This window comes from Castor canadensis, chromosome 10 (genome assembly GCF_047511655.1).
Source record: "Castor canadensis chromosome 10, mCasCan1.hap1v2, whole genome shotgun sequence".
Lineage (NCBI taxonomy): Eukaryota > Metazoa > Chordata > Mammalia > Rodentia > Castoridae > Castor > Castor canadensis.
Genome location: NC_133395.1, coordinates 35,986,551 through 36,009,303, shown reverse-complemented (window position 1 = coordinate 36,009,303; position 22,753 = coordinate 35,986,551). Strand labels below are relative to the sequence as shown.

At 37.2% G+C, this 22,753-nt stretch overlaps 1 protein-coding gene across 8 annotated transcripts in view; it reads left to right on the top strand.

Annotated features, from left to right (window-relative positions):
- Positions 1–22,753, top strand: part of Pibf1 (progesterone immunomodulatory binding factor 1) — a 183,142-nt gene that overhangs the window by 118,025 nt on the left and 42,364 nt on the right. For 5 of the 8 annotated variants that reach the window (XR_012436199.1, XR_012436202.1, XR_012436201.1 and 2 more), the window contains exons 14-15: positions 6,805–6,907; positions 21,751–21,881. The exons of 2 other annotated variants lie outside the window; for them this stretch is intronic. Coding sequence is in view for 2 of the 6 variants with exons in the window: in XM_074043234.1 (XP_073899335.1) it covers positions 6,805–6,907; positions 21,751–21,881 (234 nt within the window). In the remaining 4 variants the exon portion in view is untranslated. The remainder of the gene's footprint in view (positions 1–6,804; positions 6,908–21,750; positions 21,882–22,753) is intronic. One more of the 8 variants, XR_012436204.1, reaches the window with a different exon arrangement.

Sequence of the window (22,753 nt, the reverse complement as noted above, 5' to 3'; positions counted from 1 at the left end):
ACATTGATTTCCTGTGCGTGGGTGTTACCTTCTAGTTTAATTCTTTTTGATCTAACCTTTTCTCTAGTTCCTGGTCCCCTTTTCCTATTGGCCTCAGTTGCTTTAAGGTATCTGCTTTAGTTTCTCTGCATTAAGGGCAACAAATGCTAGCTAGTTTTTTAGGTGTCTTACCTATCCTCACCCCTCCCTTGTGTGCTCTCGCTTTTATCATGTGCTCAAAGTCCACTCCCATTATTGTGTTTGCCCTTGATCTAATGTCCACATATGAGGGAGAACATACAATTTTTGGTCTTCTGGGCCAGGCTAACTTCACTTAGAATGATGTTCTCCAATTCCATCCATTTACCAGCAAATGATATCATTTCGTTCTTCTTCATGGCTGCATAAAATTCCACTGTGTATAGATACCACATTTTCTTAATCCATTCATAAGTGGTGGGGCATCTTGGCTGTTTCCATAACTTGGCTATTGTGAATAGTGCCGCAATAAACATGGGTGTGCAGGTGCCTCTGGAGTAACCTGTGTCACAGTCTTTTGGGTATATCCCCAAGAGTGGTATTGCTGGATCAAATGGTAGATCAATGTTTAGCTTTTTAAGTAGCCTCCAAATTTTTTTCCAGAGTGGTTGTACTAGTCTACATTCCCACCAACAGTGTAAGAGGGTTCCTTTTTCCCCACATCCTCGTCAACACCTGTTGTTGATGGTGTTGCTGATGATGGCTATTCTAACAGGGGTGAGGTGGAATCTTAGTGTGGTTTTAATTTGCATTTCCTTTATTGCTAGGGATGGTGAGCATTTTTTCATGTGTTTTTTGGCCATTTGAATTTCTTCTTTTGAGAAAGTTCTGTTTAGTTCACTTGCCCATTTCTTTATTGGTTCATTAGTTTTGGGAGAATTTAGTTTTTTAAGTTCCCTATATATTCTGGTTATCAGTCCTTTGTCTGATGTGTAGGTGGCAAATATTTTCTCCCACTCTGTGGGTGTTCTCTTCAGTTTAGAGACCATTTCTTTTGATGAACAGAAGCTTTTTAGTTTTATGAGGTCCCATTTATCTATGCTATCTCTTAGTTGCTGTGCTGCTGGGGTTTTGTTGAGAAAGTTCTTACCTATACCTACTAACTCCAGAGTATTTCCTACTCTTTCCTGTATCAACTTTAGAGTTTGGGGTTTGATATTAAGATCCTTGATCCATTTTGAGTTAATATTGGTATAGGGTGATATACATAGATCTAGTTTCAGTTTTTTGCAGACTGCTAACCAGTTTTCCCAGCAGTTTTTGTTGAAGAGGCTACTATTTCTCCGTTGTATATTTTTAGCTCCTTTGTCAAAGACAAGTTGGTTATAGTTGTGTGGCTTCATATCTGGGTCCTCTATTCTGTTCCACTGGTCTTCATGTCTGTTTTTGTGCCAGTACCATGCTGTTTTTATTGTTATTGCTTTGTAATATAGTTTGAAGTCAGGTATTGTGATACCTCCTGCATTGTTCTTTTGACTGAGTATTGCCTTGGCTATTCGTGGCCTCTTGTGTTTCCATATAAATTTTACGGTAGATTTTTCAATCTCTTTAATGAATGTCATTGGAATTTTGATGGGAATTGCATTAAACATGTAGATTACTTTTGGGAGTATCGACATTTTTACTATGTTGATTCTACCAATCCATGAGCATGGGAGATCTCTCCACTTTCTATAGTCTTCCTCAATCTCTTTCTTCAGAAGTGTATAGTTTTCCTTGTAGAGGTCTTTCACATCTTTTGTTAGGTTTACACACAGGTATTTGATATTTTTTGAGGCTATTGTAAATGGAATTGTTTTCATACATTCTTTTTCCGTTTGCTCATTGTTAGTGTATAGAAATGCTAATGAGTTTTCTATGTTGATTTTATATCCTGCTACCTTGCTAGACCCCTAACTCTTAATGGTATCTTTTGATGCACAATTTTTTTATCTGATTTTTTTCTTTTGTTGCAAGTACTTTTGCTAAATTTTAGCTCATGTAGATTTTACTCATGTGTTTTCTCCTAATAGTTTATAGTTTTAACTCTTACATTTAGTTCTTTATCCATTTTGAGCTAATTTTTTATATTATGCATATGAAGTAAGGACTATTTAAATTATTTTAATGTGTATGCTAGAAAAGTTTTAAATTTTTACATATGTGCCTTGCATTATTTCTTTTGGACAAAGCTGATCTGGACCACTTGCCTCCAAACTTTTTGATAACGAATATCTGTTAGGAAAAAACTCAAGCAATAAGTGTATGTTCTCTTATATATTTATAGATTATTCATATGTGCTATCATATGAGTGGTGTACTGTATAAATCACCATGTAAATCCTACATAGAAAATGAAACCTTAAAGATATATGACATTAAAATAACTGTAAATAAAAGTTCTCATATTTCAATGGATTCTTTTGCATGTTCACTACTTTTATCAACACTGGTCTGGAATGCAGCTATAACCCTCTACTTAGATCTGGTTTTCATCCTTCTGCAAGCACTCTTCCACACTGTTGCTAGAGTAGGGCTGCACAGGCATGGATCTGATCATGCCATGAATAACAAACTTCAGGATAAAATCCAAACTCAGCTTGTCATGAGAGGCCTTTCATCAGATAGCCCTGCCCATGTACCATGTTTTATTAATGTGTACCATATTTCCTAGGATTTCCATAACAGGGCATTCTTTTTTTTCTTTTTTTCTTTTTTTTTTTTTTGTGGTACTGGAGTTTGAACTCAGGGCCGCATGCTTGTCAGCCAGGCACACTCTTATCGCTTGAGTCACTCCACCAGCCCTATTTTTGTAATGGGTATTTTTTCTTGTGTTGGGCTCGGTGGGGTACATTGTGGCATTTACAAAAGTTCTTCCCATATATTATACTCAAATTCATCCCCTCTACTGTTCTCCTTTACCCCTCCCCAGTCCTGGAACAGTTTCAACAGGTGTCATTTTTCTATTTTCATACATGTGTACACAGTACTTGCAGCGTATTCACCCTCCTACGCCCTTTCCCCACCACCTACCCCCTCCCACTGGTACCAACACCCCCCCTAGAAAGGACCTGTTCTGCCCTCCTGTTTTCTGATTTTGAAAATGGAAAAAAAAATGACATTTTTGCTTGTTTAACATAACTAAACAGGGAATTTCCTTGTGACATTTCCGTGTATATATGTGTTATAGCCAAAATTGGTTCATCTCTATTTTTCTTCTTTCTACCTTAGTCTCCTTCATATGGTGGTTTCAACAAGTTTAAAAATTCTATGTTCATTTCTCAAAGAAGAAATTCAAATGGCCAAAAAACACATGAAAAAATTCTCACCATTTCTAGCAATAAAGGAAATGCAGATTAAAACCACACTAAGATTCCACCTCACCCCTGTTAGAATAGCCATCATCAGCAACACCACTAACAACAGGGGTTGGCGAGGATGTGGGGAAAAAGGAACCCTCTTACACTGCTGGTGGGAATGTAAACTAGTACAGCTACTCTGGAAAAACAATTTGCAGGCTTCTTAAAAATCTAAACATTGATCTACCATATCCAGCAATACCACTCTTGGGGATATACCCAAAAGACTGTGACACAGGTTACTCCAGAGGCACCTGCACACCCATGTTTATTGCAGCACTATTCACAATAATTAAGTTATAGAAACAGCCAAGATGCCCCACCACTGAGGAATGGATTAAGAAAGTGTGGTATTTATACACAGTGGAATTTTATGCAGCCATGAAGAAGAACAAAATGTTACCATTCGCTGGTAAATGGATGGAACTGGAGAACATCATTCTGAGTGAGGTTAGCCTGGCCCAAAAGACCAAAAATCGTATGTTCTCCTTCATATGCGGACATTAGATCAAGGGCAAACACAACAAGGGGATTGAACTTTGATCACATGATAAAAGCGAGAGCACACAAGGGAGGTATGAGGATAGGTAAGACACCTAAAATACTACATAGCCTTTGTTGCCCTCAACGCAGAGAAAGTAAAGCAATAGGAGGCCAATAGGAGAAGGGGACCAGGAACTAGAGAAGAGATCAAGAAGAATTAACCTAGAAGGTAACACACACACACAGGAAATCAATGTGAGTCAGCTCCCTGTATAACTATCCTTATCTCACCTAGCAAAAACCCTTGTTCCTTCCTATTATTGCTTATACTCTCTCTTCAACAAAATTAGAGATAAGGGCAAAATAGTTTCTGCCAGGTATCGAGGGCGTGGGGGGGAAAGAGAGGGGACGGGGTGGGTGGTAAGGGATTGGGTGCTGGCAGGGGGAGAAATGACCCAAGCATTGTATCCACATATGAATAATAAAAAAAAAAGAAAATCTTCATTAGCAAAGAAATGGTTCAGAAATATCATTTTAAATGAATCGAATATTTTTCTTCTCAACCTGCTTTTCTGTAGTCATTGATAAGAGAAATTTATAATTTTCATGTTAGTTTTGTAAGTATTATAAAGATAAAAAACAATTATATTTATTTTTGTTGTGTTCTTTTTGCTTAAACATATTTATATTTCTTTAATGAAATTTTAGTATTTTGCATTATTAATATTAATATAGTCTTAACAATTCCTAGTAGAATCTTTTAATGAAAGATTTTGTTTATTCTTGTCCTTTTTTTAAGTTACTTCATTTATGAGCTAAATAGGTCTTTTAGGGCAACCTGGGAACATTAATACCATTTCTGATATATCTATAAGGAAATGTGTTCTGGTATCCTTACAAATGACTCAGAAGTGAATTTTTAGAATAGGGCCAATTTATATTTAAGACCAATGGTACCACACTGTCTTACCTGTTATGACCTTTTTTGCATCATAAATGACAACAGTGTTCATAATAATAGTCACAATCCTTCCTGAAAATTTTTCTCAATAAAATTGTACTATGACTAGTAATCAGAGCATTGTAGAATACATTTTTTAATGATTTCAAAACATCACAAGATTTCCTTTTGTGCTAGGTAGCTTTTTGTCCTTTGACAAAGCTCGACAAATGACTTAAAGGAAAACAGATTTATTTTGGCTCATAGTTTGAGAGGTTTCAGTCCTTAGGGGATGAACTCCATTGTCCTGAGGCCTGTGGCAAGACAGAAACATGATGACAGAGAGCATCGAGGAGGAAAGCTACTCTCCTGGTGGCAGTCATGCCACAGACAAGATACACCCTTTAAAGACACTCCTTCCTCTGCCTTTCCTCCCCAGTTAGCGCATTCCTCCTCCAGCCAGGCCTCACTTTTACTATCCCATTCAGGTACAAGCTCATGAAGGGATCAGTTCATTGATGGAGGTTAGCACCCTCACAGTCCAGTAATCTCGTAATAGTGCCAACAGCTGGGGACCACACCTTCAACACAGGAGCCTTGGGGGCGAAGGGGGGCCTCATATTCAAACCATAATACTTTCCTCTACTTTGAGTTGATTTTCCTCACTCAGAATCCTCTAATGGAAGTCAGAGACATTCTTGTTAGAAGGAGGTAGTCCTTGTATTAATGTGAAGCACCCATGTAAAAAATGTTTCATTTCACATGATATTTTTCATTGGTTAAATTAATAGATTAACTAATATGGAATGTGAAAATGTAATTAATACAAAGTTATTTAAGTTTTTGGGACTACACAAAAGGTATCTAACACAACATGTCTCCTCAACATTATTAGCAGTTCTTTAAAGAATTGTGCATGTTTTCCTCCAGTACATTGAAGGAATTATTTAAATAGGTAAAGCACTTCCTTTTTCTTAAAATTGTTTCTTAAAAGTAGAATCAGAATGCTGAGTGTGGTTATGCACATCTGTAATTCCAGCAATTCAAGAGGTTGAAGCAAACTGGTCACTGGTGGCTCACACCTGTAATCCTAACTACTTAGGGGACAGAGATTAGGAGGATCAAGGTTCACTGTCAGCCCAAGCAAATAGTTCATGAACCCTATCTCAAAAATAACCATCACCAAAAAAGGCTGGTAGGGGTGGCTCAAGGTGTAGGTCCTGAGTTCAAACTCCAGCACTAGAAGAAGGAAAAAAAAAGGTTGAAGCAGAGGATTGCAAGTTAGAGGCCAGCCTGAGATACATAAAAGTAGAATTGTAACTTTTCACATTTACTGTGATTCTTACTACTAAAGATCAATACAATAAATTGTGATAAAGCAACTCATTAGAAAGATGATTTTAGTGCAGAATCTCCACCTTTACTGTAGGCATCCTTTAAGTATTATTGTCTTTTCTATCTCTACTTTCAATAGAAGCCTATTCAGTTGTGTTTTTTAATCATAAAATGCATTATATTGTCTGAGGTAAATGCTGATGGTCATCAAAATACAAGCTTATTATTCGTAATATTTCAACTAAATTCCAGATTTGTTAGTAATTGGAAAAATTTTACAGAAGTGGAGAAAGCTCTAAATTTCTATCATCTGGTCTTTTCAGGCAAGTATAATGTAACTTCTTTGATAGGAAGGACTAGAAACCATTACTACACTAATCAATACATCACAGCTATGTTACAGAGATTTTAATGTTACTTCCAGAATCCTGAGTTGTTGCGATGTTGGGCTTCCACTGACTCCATAATTTTTCTGTGAATATTTAAATATTATTAGGAAATGGTAAGGGCTGGGGCCATGGCTCAAGTGGTAGAGTGCCTTACCAAGTACAAGGCTCTGAGTTCAAACACCATTACCACAAAAAAAAGGAAAAGAAAATGGTAGGCTTCTCCACAAAACACATTTTGAATAATTAGATAATATTCCATTCTACTTTTGTAAACACTAATTTTCTCATTTTATTCACCTAGTGTCCACTTAGCAAGAAGAGTGCTTCAGTTAGAAAAACAAAACACATTGATTTTGAGAGACCTGGATCATCAAAAGGAACAAGTAACACAGCTCTCACAAGAGGTAAATAATTTAAACAAAAGAAACAGGTACAAAGAAACACAGTGCTCATCCTCATTCTTTGTGACGCCTTTATTTATTTTCTTTGCAGTTTTAAAGTAAGCTGTTTGCTAGACTAGGACAAAATAATTTCACAACTTATAAAAGTAACTAACTGTTAAGATCCTATAAAATACCATACTGTGTGTGGCAAAACTGAGAACAAAAGGGAGATTAAGTGCCAGACTAAGTACAAGTGCAAACTAGATGGCCACAGAGTTTTGATTTCTGAGAATATCAGCTCCCACAGTAAGTTTGGCAAATTGGATGACATTTGATGTTCTTCACTAATACCTTGTTTTTTAAGTAGATTTGCTTTGTATGTCTATATTTGATGAGAAATCACTTATCAAACACACTCAACTTTGTTGCACTTGGAAAATCAGTTTCACATTTGCTATTCTCCTATCTTCTAGCATATTATTTTAAGCCAGCATCTAATTATGTTTTTCTGTGCTTTTGAAATTCAAGTCATAAAACATTTAAAGCCAAGTTTGCTACCTCATTGCTGTTTCTTTTATTTCTTGAGTGTCGACATAGCAAAGTTTCTATGTTAATATTTTAAAACTTTTAAAAGCATTTATCTTATAGATTTTTAGAGATATACCAAATACCATTAGTGTACACCATGTAGTCTTTGTTTTCTTAATGACTTGTTCATAGTTATCTTTACAATATCTCCATCAAAGAACTTTTACTACTATAACACTAAGGGGACCTCTACCCTAAAATTTCACAATTTTTGAAGTATCTCATATTGCTATAGTGCTTGACACAATAATTATCACTCAGGGTCGACACTGGCAAGTGCTAACAATCAGCTTTCCAGGAGGATATGAGAGAGCACCGTCTAGTAGCACTCATTGGCTTGTATGGCTGTGACCAGCTCCAAAGCTGCCACATAACAGTAGTGAGCACAACAGGAGGAACACGCTCCACAGCACGCCTCTGCATGTTTACACCATTGAGACACAATGAACACTGAAACGCAAGTGAGGGAGAGAGGAAAACAGCTAAAATGATGAGTCTTTCAGTATTCATTCTCTTTGCTTTTAGTGTAAATTTTAGTTCTTTAGTTTTTAGTTATGGATGCATTTAACAACCAGCTCACAAAATCCCTACAGATGTACTAATTAGCTCCAAAGCTGCTACAAGCCAATTCTAGTACACCACAGGGAGGAAGCATGGAAGGATAAATAAAGGCACAATTAAGGAAACAGATGAACCTTTGTTTGCTACTATATTATAGTTTCATCATGTCTTTAATTTTATAATACCCCCTCAAAATACTTTCATAAGATAAAATATTAAAATGCATATATACTTATGTGTATAGATCTTTATACTACTTTTTTCAAAAAATTACCTTCCTGAGCACTTCAGTTAATTGAAATGAGAATTTCTAAACATGCATACACTCCTGTATAAATTGTGGGGGGTAAATGTAAGAAATTAGGTGCCCTTGTAATGACGTGTAATTAACATTGTATGAAGCAATTTGGAAATAAGCTGTGGCTTCCATTGAGGAAACAACTTAAATACTGAAATGTCTATGATATGAAATGGTATGATGCCTGTAATATGCCTTAAAATAGTCCAAAAGAAAAAGAGCAAGGACTTAATAGATACAGCAAGAATTACAAAATATTGCTAAAGTTTGAAGCTGGGTGATATTTACATATAGATTCATTACTCAGTCATGTGGTTTTGTGTAAAATTTTTCATTAGACATTTGAATAGTTACTATGTAGTCAAGTATTTATGCTGACTGTTGTTTATACGTTTTCCCTTAAGATTGAAAATAAAATATTTAATTTGGAAAATTGCATAGCTTTTCTCTTTTCTGCTGCACAAAAAAATTATATTGCTTAAGTTGAACATAATTACATAAACTAATTAGATGAAAGATGATAGTATTAGAGCACTCTTAGAATAATAAACTGTTCATGATGAATGATGGAAAAGCAGAGAAGGACATTCTCTGGGAATCTTTATGCTTTAGAGTAGGTTAAATATTTAAACCAGTTAGGAGGGGTTTTTGTATGTTTGGTGGGACTGGGATTTGAACTCAGGGTTCCTTCCTTGCAAAGCAGGTGCTCTCAAAGCAGTCACTTACTGCTTGAGTAGTAACTAATTCATTTTCCTCTGGTTATTATGGAGATGGAAGTCTCAAATACTGTTTCCCCAGCCTGGCCTCAAACCTCAATCCTCCTGTTCTCACCCTCCCAAGTAGCCAGGATTACAGGTGCCCAGATCAGCGTGTAGTTATTGGGAGTAATACATAGGTGGAATTTTAAGTAACTAATGTTAGAGTTACCATTGAGTTATATGCTATATGTAGTATGTCTGAGGTTATACATAAGTGAATTACCAAAATGGTAACACTAATGATCAAATTTTTTTAACTCCTTTTTATAAAAGGTATAATGGACATACACTGAACTGCACATATTTAAAATATGCAATATAACTTAACATATGTGTATATCCATGAAATCATCACCAGAGTGAACATGATAAACACTTATCTTTCCCCCAAAAGCTTCCCTGTGTCTTCTTGGAATCCCTCCTTCCCTACCTTCTCCATTCTAGTCTCCAAGCAACTACTGATTTGCTTTCAATTACTATAGATTAGTTTGCATTTCCTAGACTTTGATACAAAAGGAATCATACACTGTGTATGGACTCTTTTTCCTTTAACCTGTCTTCTTTCACTCTGGATAATTACCTCAAGATTCATCCATATTTTATTCATTTGCATTGCTAAGTAACATCCTATCTATTGTTTGAAATTACCACAGTTTATTCATTTGCTTGTTGATGACCGTTTGAATCATTTCCAGCCCAATTAAGCTGATACTAACATCCATGATCAAATCGTTGTATGAATATATGCTTCATTTCTTTTAGGTGAATACCTAGAAGTGGAAAAGCTAGAACATACAGTTGGTGAATATTCAGTATCTTAAAACTGTTAAAGTGTTTTTCTCCCACTATGGAAAGCAATCTGGGGGTTCCTCAGGAAACTAAAAGTAGCACTACCATATGATCCAGCAATACCACTCCTGGGTATATGCCTGAAGGAAATGAAGATACACAAATGGCTATGAAGTACTCATAATGATGCTTAACATCATTGGCAGTTTGGGGAATGCAAATCAAAATCACAGTGAGTTACCACTTCACATCCACTGGGACACTAGAACTAATAAAAGAAAACTAAGCATTGGCATGACTGGTGGGAATGTCAAATAAGTAAAGCAGAATGCGACAGAAGAGAGTTTCTGCTTGGGAATATCTTCATGCTACTTTCCACTAGGTTTTATTAAGTTCCAGTGACATTGGAATACATGTTTTCTACCATACAGTACAGAAAATACCTGGAGGAGTAAAACATTCTCTCTGTCCTTAGCATCGCCTAACCCATTCCTCTGCCTCACAGCTGCTCTGAAAGTTGTCAGTGTGAGCCCAGGCTCTGAGGAGTAGTCTGGGGCACATACATCCCCACGTCAACATTGCAAGAGCGGGGGGGACTCATGCATCCACCCTCTGCCCTGAAAGAACTAAACCTCATTAAACATCCAGGCCAGCGTTTGCACATTTTTAAGACTGCATTGATGTAGGATGATTTAGAAAAAAAAAAAACCCTGGTATTTTATGTACCACCAAACAGAAAACCGGGAGATGCTGCCAACTAAACTAAGATATAGTGCTTTATTATTGCTTTAATTTTTCTTCATTTTAGATATACCTTCTTTTAGACTTTAGGCAGTGATTCTTACCATGTATTACGCAACTCTCATTTCTGTACTTCTAATACAAACTTTGTTTCAATGCCAAATCACACCATACCCTTTTTAGACATATTTAATGACAATTAGATTCAACCTTAAAGGACTAGCCACACTATATGAAATAACTATATGACAGATCAAAACTGATCATGTGTGGCCAGTTATAAAGTATATCACATTCTTATAGAAGAGATGAAAAGCAGTATGATTTACTATGTCCTTTGTCTCCCCAAATCTTTCCCTGTCTTTTGATATTAAAATCCCTTCAGCTAGAGAACAACAAGGACTAGAGTGGCAGTAAAGCACCTTCCTAGCAAACATTAGGCCCTGAGTTCAAACCCCAGTACTGCAATACACACACACACACACACACACACACACACACACACACACACACAGAAAGAGAGAGAGAGAGAACAAGGGCTTTTATGTTACCAGTAGAAGTACAATACTTAAGGTAAACAAGGTAGTACATGCCTGTAATCCCAGCACCTTGGAGGTAGAAGCAGGATGATCAGGAGATCGAGAGTTGAAGACTAGCCTGGTCTGCATAGTGAGACCCTGTCTCAAAACAAAAACAAAAAAAGAAAAATATGAGGCTTAAAAAGTATCACTTAAATGAGGAACTATATTGCCTGATTTTTTTTTTTTCAAAGCTAGGGATCAAATCCAGGGTCTTGCACAGGTTATGCAAGTGTCTGCCACTGAGCCATACTCCTAGCCCTGCCCGAATTTTTTTTTTAATTTTAGCAAGTGTAGCTCCGCAGTCCATCGTAAGTCTTTCTCACAGCCAAAACTGTCCTGTCCTCTATGCTGTTGATCTTGACTTTCTGTTTTAAAATGTCTAGGCATTTTAAGGTGGGGAGAGACTCCCAACTTTAAAAGAACTAAACTTGAAGGTCAGACTTTGTACAATATTTTTAAGACTGCGTTGATATAGGAAGGTTAAACCAAGGGGAAAATTGGAGGTGCTGCCTTTGAAACTATGATACAGTGCTTTATTACTTAGGAGGCAGAGATTGGGAAGATCACAATGTGAGGCCAGACTGAACAAAAAGTTAGCAAGACCCCATGGCAACCAAAAAGCTGAGCAGTAGGATGCACACCTGCCATCCCAGCTATGTGGGAGGATAAATAGGATGATCACCATCTAGGCCAGCCTGGGCAAAAATGTGAGACTCTATCTAAAAAATAATGAAAGAAAGGGCTGGGTTTGGCTCAAGTGGTAGATCACCTGGCTCTCAAGTATGAGGCCCTGAGTTCGAGCCCCCTAACCACAAAAAAAAGTCCATTGCCTACCAGTCAGTGTCCCCGTTCTTTAGCATGGCATTGAAGGCCAGTATGATGTACCCTACTTCTCATCCTTACCTCTGTCATCTCCCTGAGCCCAGGTCATCACTTGTACTTCCCTCCTACAGCCAACTATTGTGTCCATGGTCCTGCTGGACCATGTCCACCTACTTCTCCATCTCCTGTGTTCACTCCATTTTCTCTAATTGTCCCATGGATATGGACTCACCCCAGGCTTCAGTCTCAGCACTGTTCTGTTCTTACTGCATCTTATTTCATCTTGCTCCATGGCTTCAGCTCCTACTTCCAAAATACCTTTAGTAGCCTTTTTGTAGTAAGTTATATGCAGTAAATACATATATAATCAGAGAAGAAGTACTGAGCAAAGGCCAGGTCTCCCCATGTACTTGTCATGTGGTCTTCTGAGCATCTTTGTACTCAGTCTCCCTCTCTATTGGTATTAGTATCTTACCGACTGTCTCCTGAATTATTCTAGTAACCACTTGAGTGGTCTCACTCTCCATTCTCTAGGATCCTTACTTTGCTGCCAGAGTGGGCATTCTATAAATGAGTCTGATTTCTCCCACACTTAGACTGCTGGCCTATCTGGTTTCATCTTACAGTTATGTAACACACCACATTCAGGTTCCTACCACATATAACCACCTGCTCTATTATACTTTCTGAACCCCATGACTCCTGGGTCCCCAGGATACAGTATATTGCCAAGATAGACAGATGTCAACATGGACTTATGGCCTTCTATAAGTTTCTTAAGAGAAGAGACTGTTTTCTATTGTTTTGGCTACCTTTCCTCTTTTTCCTTTTTTAATTTTTCTAAAGCCTGGGGATGCCTAAGTTGCATAAGCTGACTTCAAACGACTTGGCTCTAGGGATCCTCCTGTATCTGTCCTGAGCAGCTGAGATGACAGGCACAGCCTACCACAGCTGAGGGAACTGTTTTTATCAGTGTGTATATCCCCATCTCTTAAGACAAAATCTTTTTTTGATGGATAGTAAATAGGTGTTTGTTGAAAGATTAGTTTCCTGTTCTGATAGGTTAAGGTATGTTAGAGATTGGGGATACTGGAATAAACCTGAAGTAGAATTCATGTCCTTACCAAGATGACCAAAAAAGTGGCCAAAGAAGCAATACTGATTAAGAGGACAGAAGACCCTACAGTGTCACAGACTTAACCACAGGCTTTTGGTTACAGTTGAAAATAAAGCAAAGAGTATCAGCGCTACCCACCAACACTAAGAAAGAAATACCGTGAAGTTGCATAGATCACTAGACTCATCAACCTTACTGACATTGTAAGAAGGTTTTTTGTTTAGGATAAAAGGGGAGAGAAGTTAGAAATTTTCAAAGTAAGGCAGACTGATTTATGTGACTTTAGACATGTTACTTCTTATTTTCTTTCTCTTATTTCTTCCTTCCTGCCTGCCTTCCTTCCATCCTTCCCTCCTTCCCTTCCTTTCTTTTAGTGGTGCTGGAGATCTCATATATGCTGGACAAGTGCTCTACCACTGAGCTGCAGCCCCAACCCATAACCTGATCACTGTAAGCCTCCATTTTCTAACCTGAGAGGTAGAAGTCATATTACCATATTACATGTTTGCCCAAGAATTGCAGATATTCCACTCTAAAATAAACATTTAACACACTACTAGCATATATTCTTCACTTAGTAGTTGCAGGCTATTTTTAGCTCTGTCCTATGTTGCATGTTTCTTCTGTTGCTGCCCATAGTCTTGGTAAAATAAGGAGAATAGTTTCTTAATAAGTGTGGCAGCTTTTTTTTTAAAAATGGTATTTCCAGAACTGGAATAAATGATGTTTACTTTGCCTATATAAAAATATCCATAGTAAACAATAAAAATGAATTTCAACACAATATAGTAAGATTTTAAATGGTAATTTAATTTCTATGAAGAGGTACATGATATTAAAACTACAGTTTTGAAGAGTACTCAACTGCTTCTATCAAATGTAAAAGTTAGGATTTTAGTAGAAATATGAAAAATACATACTTTAAAACTAAGAAAAACTTCTAATTAACCAAAATTGTTATATAAAATTAGCATGAATTACTATTGAAAGAAACTAATTGAATCAATGTGCAGAAAAGCAAAAGTTAATCGACAATAATATATAAAATGAAAGTGAAGATTAAGCATTGTTTAATGTGGGTTGGGGTATAGCTCAGTGGTAGAGCACTTGCCTAGCGTGTTATAATAGCCTAGCTTTCATTTTCTTAAATATTTTATTGCCAGTTGTGGTTGTGCTTGCCTATAATCACAGCTACTCAAGAGGCAGAGATTGGAAGGATCGTGATTCCAGGACAGCCTGGGCAATAAATTAGCTAGACCCCTTCTCAACAAAGAAGCTGGGTATGGTGGCCTGCTTCTGTAATCCCAGATACACGAGAGGCATAAGTATGAGGAATGCAGTCCCAGCTGACCCAAGCAAAATACATAAAGCCCTACCTGAAAAATAACTAAACCAAAAGGGTTAGAGGTGTGGCTCAAATGGAAAAGCACCTGTCTAGCAAGTGTGAGACCCTGAGTTCAAATCCCAGTACACAAAAAAAAAAAAAGCCACAAAATTGACCTGAGACTGATTGGAGCTGATTTGAGTGCAAATTTGATCTTCCATAATTAAAAATGCAACTACCACCTAGATGATAAGAGCTTTCATACTTTTTTGACCATCACCTCTGTTACAAAGTATATATTACATAACAACCCACCACCACACACACACATATGTCAATCTGAAGTGATTAATATCTGTAAATGCAATTTTTTAGTCTGTCTGTAGGCCTTTGCATTTGTAAAATATTTACGTTCCTGATAAAGTAAGTTTCACTAAAATATTTTCTGATTAAATAAGTGCATTACTCTTTGTTTGTTTGTTTTGGTGGTAGTAGAAATTGAACTCAGGGCCCTGAGTTCACAGGCAGGTGCTCAGCCACTTGAGCCATCCCCCCAGCCTTCTTTGTTTTAGTTTGTTTTTCAGGTAAGGTCTTATGCTTTTGCCCAAGGCCAGCCTCAGACTCCTGTCCTCCTACCACCTATCCTGCTTAGCTGAGATTACAGGTGTGTCCCGTAACACCCAAAGTCTTGCTGACTTTTTTGCCTGGGTTGCCTGAACCACAAGCCTTCCATCTCCATCTCCCAAGTAGCTAGAATTACAGTTGTGCACTGCCACAGCCAGCTACTTATTTTTTTTTAAGACATATTGTTTCTGTATCATCTAAGAGAGAGAGAGGGAAAAAAAAGCAATACAGAAGGGGGAAAGTAACTTTTAAAACAGGCAAAGATAATCTGAAAGGTCTACATACTATGTAATTCCAACTATGCCACATTCTAGGAAAAGCCAAACTATAGAGACAGAAAGAAAGAGACCGGTGGTTTCCAGAAGTCACTGGGAAGGCAATGCTGAATAGGCAGGGCCAAGGGGATTTTCAGGGCAGTAAAACTATTCTGTGGTAGGCACATGTTATGTGCCTACCCAAATGTTAATGCAAATGTTAAATGCAAGCCCAAATGTTAAGTGGACCCTAATGTAAACTACAGACTTAAGGTGATAATGTGTCAGTGTAGAGAGACTTTCTTTCTCCTCGATTTTGATATGAACCTGAAATTGCTCAAAAAAGTCAAATCTAGAGGTGTGCAATGGTACACAACTCTAATCCTAGCTACTTGGGAGGCTGAGGCAGGAAGAGCTCTTGAACCCAAGAGTTCAAGGCCAGCCTGGAGGCAATGTAGCAAAATGCTATCTCTTTTTTTAAAAAATTAATTAACTGTAAACCTAGATACTTGGGAGACTGAGATTGTGAGGATTGTGGTTTGAGGCTAGCCCAGGCAAATACCAGACCCTAACTCCGAAGTAACCACAGCAAAATGGACTGGATGTTTGACTCAAGCTGTCAGGCACCTGATTCACAAGCACGAAGCCCTGACTTCTAACTCTAGTACTGCCAAGAAGAAAAACAGCTATTTGCAAATTATAATGCAAATTCTTCACACACACCCCAATCAGCATTTTTATATAATTGAATCACTTTAAAATGAATTTCTTGTCAGGCACCAGTGGTTCATGCCTGTAATCTTAGCCACTTAGGAGGCAGATATCAGGAGGATCAAGGTTCAAAGCTAGCCCAGGCAAATAGTTAGCAAGACCGAATCTCGAAAAAAACACAGGCACAAGGTGTAGGCCCTGAGTTCAAGCCACAGTACTGCAAGAAAAAAATAAATAAAATAAAATGAATTTCTCGGGAAGCTTTGAAAGAGAAAGAAATTTCTAAGACTTGAACTCATAAATTCTTTTCTCTGTCTCATTTCCCATCCTCTTAGCTCTCCCAAGAATTTCATTCCTGTTAAATCTACTTGTATTTGAACTCATTACAGCACAGTCTCACACACTTTTTGCATTTTTGCAATCTCTTAAGCCCCTCCTTGTCTTACTTTTTCCCACCCAGCCATCTCAGTACTTACTGTACTTCACTAGCACTCTAGTCTGCTTTGTGGCCAAGTGTATCCATCAGGCATTTCTTGACATCTGTACGTTACCATACTATTTTACTATCTGGTAGTTACTTTATAAATATTTAGTAGAAGGAAGAAGAGAGAAAGAAAATCTTTTGGTTTCGTGGTCACATGCTGAAAAATTCTTGTGGAAATCTGTTACTTCACTGGTTGGAAGCATGACAGATTCCTGTTTTTGAACATCTACCAGGCCCTCACTACTCTTACCCAGTGTTTTTAGATCTATCCTGCTTCCCACTGCAAATGTCTACATCCCAAATCCATCAGTTCTGTCATCCAACTTCTTTTCTAATCTGAACTGATTTTCCTTAAATTTCCCCTTTACCAGAGGACTTTTTATTACCTTCACTTACTCTTTTTTCCCTTTTTGCTGTTACCCTTTCAAATATTACACCATATATCTTATATCATATTATTATCTCTTCCATCAGTCATGCCCATCCAATCTGATCTACCTATGGCATGACATTGTAGACATTCTAGAAATTTTGTCTTTTTGCTTTACACAGAGCTGTTCGTCTGGCTCTGATCCTGTAGCCCAAATGGCTCTTAGTTGATGTCTCTTTTTCTAACTCTTAAATGGTATCCTTCATATCTGCCTTTTGCTCTACTCTTTTACCTGGTCAGTGATTCTAAAACATTAATGAGTATAAAGTTCATCCAAGGTTCTTCTTCAAAATGTACATTTCTAGATCCTGCTCCCAGAGACTGTAATTAAGTAGGTATAGAATGAAACCCAGAATCTGCACTCTTAATGAGCTCTACTAAAATTGATACAGGGCCACATTTGGAAAAAATAATTTTATGTAGTCCTGTCTACTTCAGTAATTCAGTCATTCTTCTATGCTGGTTACTTTCAAAAATTTTAACATCTTCCTCTCATGAAGTTCTCCTTTCCTGGCCCATACTTGGAGAACTTTAGAACCAAATGCAGGGCTGATAATCAATTTGCTTTTGGCTATTAAAATAATAAAAGGCTTGCAGAAGCATTGGTTAAACAGCTGCTACCGCAATCCTGTCTGTATTGTCCTTTTTCTTGAAACCCACTCTCCCTACACGCCCCTCAATCCAGCAACCAGGAGTTCCACATCTGGCACAACAGTTTCTCCAGGATCCTAATTGGTAAAGCATCATCTATATGATGATGTCATTAACTATATGGGAACAAGGGGAAAAGAACTGGTTTTAATAAGCAGGATGGTTAAGTTCAGAATGTAACATGGTTTACCAACAAAAGTAGTCAGGTAAAGTAGCCTACAACAAGTCCAAGGTCACTAGAGCTGTACTCTCCAAATTTATCCCCACTCTGACAAATGTGATTTAGTCAGGACGTTAAAATGTTTTCTAACACTTTCCCAAGTGATTGAGAACACAGAGAAACACCAAAGTGTGTTGCCTCATGTCGAACATTAAGTAGGCATTTTACATTTAGTGTAATGCACATCTTCTGCTAAGACTACCTCCACTTCTGTATCACTTGTATATGGTTTTTGAACAGAAATCAACTCAATGCTAGATTCCATTCAACAGAATACATTTCGTTCCTGGCAAGAAAGCCACAATTCCAGGAGCTTCTGTGAAAGTATACTCCCCAAGAAAAAGATTCCACATTAAAGAAAATCACACTATATATACTCTGAGTATATATTCTCTGGTTTCTCTTCAGATCGTATAACTCTTTTGCCTTTTTTAAAGAAAATCACACAACAAAATATATTACCTTTATTTTTTAAGAGAACATATAATTTTATATTATCATCCAAGTATAATTTAAATTAGTATTTGAATCAAAATATATAATTATATTTTAATCAAGTGTTGCCTTCATGTGAATCATCTGTACAAGTTATTGAAACAAAGGAGGAATAACAATTCTATAAAATGTTGTGTCATGATTTTAATCCTGAGTCATTTATTACGTATAGGATTCCTGAGTCACTAATTATTAAGACTTGCCTATAAGGAAAAGATTACTAACAATAGGCAAAGTGAGTGGTTGTGAAACTTTCTGTATACTCATTATTATTGTTACAGAAAGACTTTTAAAAACCATATCGGAGGGATTGAGTTAAATTCTGCTCAATTGCATTTATTTCAAATATAGAAATTATCATCACTTTTCATTGAGGGATACTCTCTTTTTGGCCTGGGGAATAAAAATAGATTGGGGAGGGGGGCACCTGGGGATTTCCTAGTATGTACAACACCTAGATTGTATCACCAGCACTAGGAGAGAGGAAGGGAGGGAGGGAGAATTTGAAGATTTAAAGGCCCACAAACAAGTTTACAAAGAAATAAATCCTTAACACTTGATAGTACTGGTTGTGCACTGGTGGCTCACACCTATAATCCTAGCTACTCAGGAGGTAGAGATCAGGAGGGTCAAGGTTTGAACCAACTGGGGCAAACAGTTCATGAAACCCTAACTTAAAAATATCCAACACAAAACAGGGGAGGAAGGCTCAAGTGGTAGAGTGCCTGCCTTGCAAGCCCTGAGTTCAAACCTCAATACCATCAAAACAAAAAAAATCTGACAGTACTATTGTAGTTTTGTTTTTGTTTTTATCTAGAGAGTGAGGAGGCCCCATCATATGTATCAGATACATTGAAAGTAAGGCTTCTGGACCTTAATTATGTTTATAATATTAAAACCAAATGTATATAATTGCTGGCATGAAGCATAGAACTTAAACTGTATTAGATTGGGCTGCTGTTTTATTGTTTGTGTGACTGAAGTTAGGTTAAGTTTTAAACAGCTCATTTTAGACCACAGTTAGCTATAATTTGTAAGTGGTCTTTAGTCCTTCCCTGCCCACCCTTGCCCCCCACTCCACCCCACAGGCACACATGGACTTCTCTGCACTCTGAAACACAAAGCAACTTGTCAGTTCAGTTTATTCAGTTAGGGTCAGTCCTGTGAAAACAAAGTCAAGGCGATTGTTTGATTTAATTGACTGGAGAAACTGGTTATACAGGTTAGGAGAACTTAGTCCAGCTGCATATTTGAATGTTCATAAGGTAACTTAGTAGAATAAGATTCCAGTGACATTGTAATAGATTTTAAAGAATGATTACTAAAGCAAAACAAAAGTACACTAAAACCCAAACTATAGAAAATATTTGTGGTATTTTTTTTCTCTGTGGCTCTGTTTTCTCTGTAATGAATGGTGTCAAAAAAAAAAAAGGTAAGTCTTTTCTTTCACTGTTCATTTCCTTTGAGGAATTTTTCCCTGAACTATACAGCTAATATGACATAAGAACATCTTCTAATAGAATTTGTTTTCTAATATAATATGGATGGATAACTTAAATAGTTTTATAAAATAGCCCCTAAGTGCAAGCAGACATCCTCTAACAATGACTTCCTCTCTGCTGCACTTCCCTCCCCACCCACCTGAGCTCCACATCATCATCATCGTGTGCCCTTCCTTGTCATGTTCCACTCTCCCTGCCTCTCTACCATCTCACTGTTCTCTGCTCCTAAGTACAATTCACCTGAGAAAAAATACAAGCAGGGCATGGTGGTACACATCTGTAATCTCAGCATTCAGGAGGTAGAGGCAGGAAGATCCTGAGTTTGAGGCCAACCTGGACTACCTAGTGAGAAACTGTCTCAAAAAAAAGGGCGGGGGTGGAGACATTCCACAAAATGAAAGAAAATATTTGCAAATCATATCTCTAATAAGAGTTTATCATCCAGAATATATAAAGAACCCCTACAACTCCACAACAAAAAGAATTAAAATGCAAGCACAAGAGTTGAATAGACATGTTTCGAAAGATCTACGATAGCGTCCATGCACATGAAATAGCAAGAGTTGGGCAAGATGTGGAGAAACTGGAGCCAAGTGTATTGTTGGTAGGAACAAAAAATGGTATGGCTGCTATGGAAAACAGTTGGCAGTTCCTCAAAAATTTAAATGTACAATTACATACGATCCAGCAATTTTATGCCAGTACTAAGTAGATACTCAAAAAAAACTTGAAAACAGGTCTCAAACATGTATTTGCACAGCAAGTTTCACGGCAGCATTATTCTTAATAGTCAGAAACTGGGAACACCCAAATGTCCATCAACGATACATACTAAACAAAATGTACTACAAACATACAGTATAATATTAGCCATAAAAAGGAATGACTGAACCTCAAAAAACATTAGGCTAAGTGAACTAATGAGACACAAATTGGCAAATACTATATGATTCTGTGTTAGGTATTTCTAAAAGGCAAATTCATAGCACCAGAAAATAGAACAGTTTCTATAGCCTGGAAGAGAGGAAAATGAGTAGTCTTTACTTAATGGGTAAAGTGTTCTGTTGAGGGTTATGAAAATATTCTGGAAATACTTTTAGGCTGGGGGTATATCTCAGTGATAAGGCCCCGGACTCAATTACTGGCGCCACCACCAAACAACAACAACCCCAAAAAAAAAAAAGTGCAAAAGTACATTGTCAATTGTAATCCAACAAATTCTTGGGGTAGGAGCCTTGTTCAGTGCTTAGAGCGCGTGCTCAGCCCTGGTTCATCAGCAGCACCAAAGCAGACAGGATGGGAACAGGCTGCACACCACTGACTAGGCACGACATACAGTAGTTAAGGTGGTGCATTTTATTTGTTTATATTTTAACCACAGTATTTTTAATTTTTAATTATGTAGTGGTCCAGGTATATAAATTACATATTTTAAAAACAGGAAAATGAATAAATTATATGATTACAGTTTTCTTAGTAGAAATGAAAGATTTTCATTTTTAGCTAAAGGTTTTCATTTAAAAAAAGATGTATTTTAGGTCATTCAGACCAACAGATAGAAAATATAGATGACCCATCCCCAAAATTGGTAACTTAATATTTTACTTAAAATTTGTCTTATTTGTACCCATTATGACTCATTATAATGCTGTATTGATTAGTCATTAAAACCTTCAAATTTACACAGGAAAAGCTTTTCAAGAATAATTCATATAAAAAAGGTTTAGTGTGCTAGGGGCTGGGAGTCCCACTCAGTGGTAGAGCATGCGATTAGCATGTACGAGGCCCTGGGTTCAATCCCCAGCACCAAAAAAATTTATGTTATGGCTTTGGTTTATTATACTTGTAGAACATTTTGAATGGTTTTAGGTTTTGTCATAATTTTTAAAGTTTAATAAAACTGTATTTCTTTAGCTTGACAGGGCCAATTCACTGTTAAACCAGAGTCAACAACCTTACAGATACCTCATTGAATCAGTGCGTCAGAGAGATTCTAAGATTGATTCACTGACCAAGTATATAGCGCAACTTGAAAAAGATGTCAGGTAAACCATCTACAAGTTTTTGATTTGAATAATAAAACATTGTAAACATAATGCTGCTATAGATGAATTTGGATTGTAAATTATGAAAAAGATAAATAATAAAGGTGGTCCTAAATGAAATAATGTAACTTCTCTTAGAAAAACTAGGTCTCTTCGCATAAGGTGTTATATTGTACCGTGTGATGACAAGTGTCCCTGAGCATGACGCTAACAGTCTACCCTTAGTAACAAAACACTCCATCTACCTACCCTAGGGAACACAGAACTATCCTGTCTTTGTTCTCCTAGAATTCTCTTATTTTCTATTTTATATATGTGTATGAAGCCCATCAACCATATTCCCTCACCTTCCGTTCCTTCATTCACCCTCCCCCTCCCACAAGTATCCCCCCACCCACATTGTACCTATTATACGATTCTGTCCTTCATTTTTAATCCCAAGGGATTCCTCCATGTGTTGCAGGTGGGCATATATTCTAGAATTCTTTAGGGGATTGGGTTACAAAAGGAGAGGAGGACTACACCCACATGCCATTTGTGGGGTTGAAATTACTTTAACCAGGTGAAGTGTACACGTTTACTTAGATTCATGTTCACTTTGTCAAGGAATTTTTACTCTTCTCTTCTCTTGATCCTTTGTATGAAGGGACTTATGAATTGTTTCAATGTAAATAAATAAATTCATCTTGTTTGAAATTGTGTTTTAACTGAGACCTGATCCAAAAGACCTCCATTTATCAGTCATTCAAAGTTTTTTGCCTTAAGGGCTGGGGGAGCAGTAAGAAATTGTGTTTTAACTGAGACCTGATCCAAAAGACCTCCATTTATCAGTCATTCAAAGTTTTTTGCCTTAAGGGCTGCCTAGCAAGTAT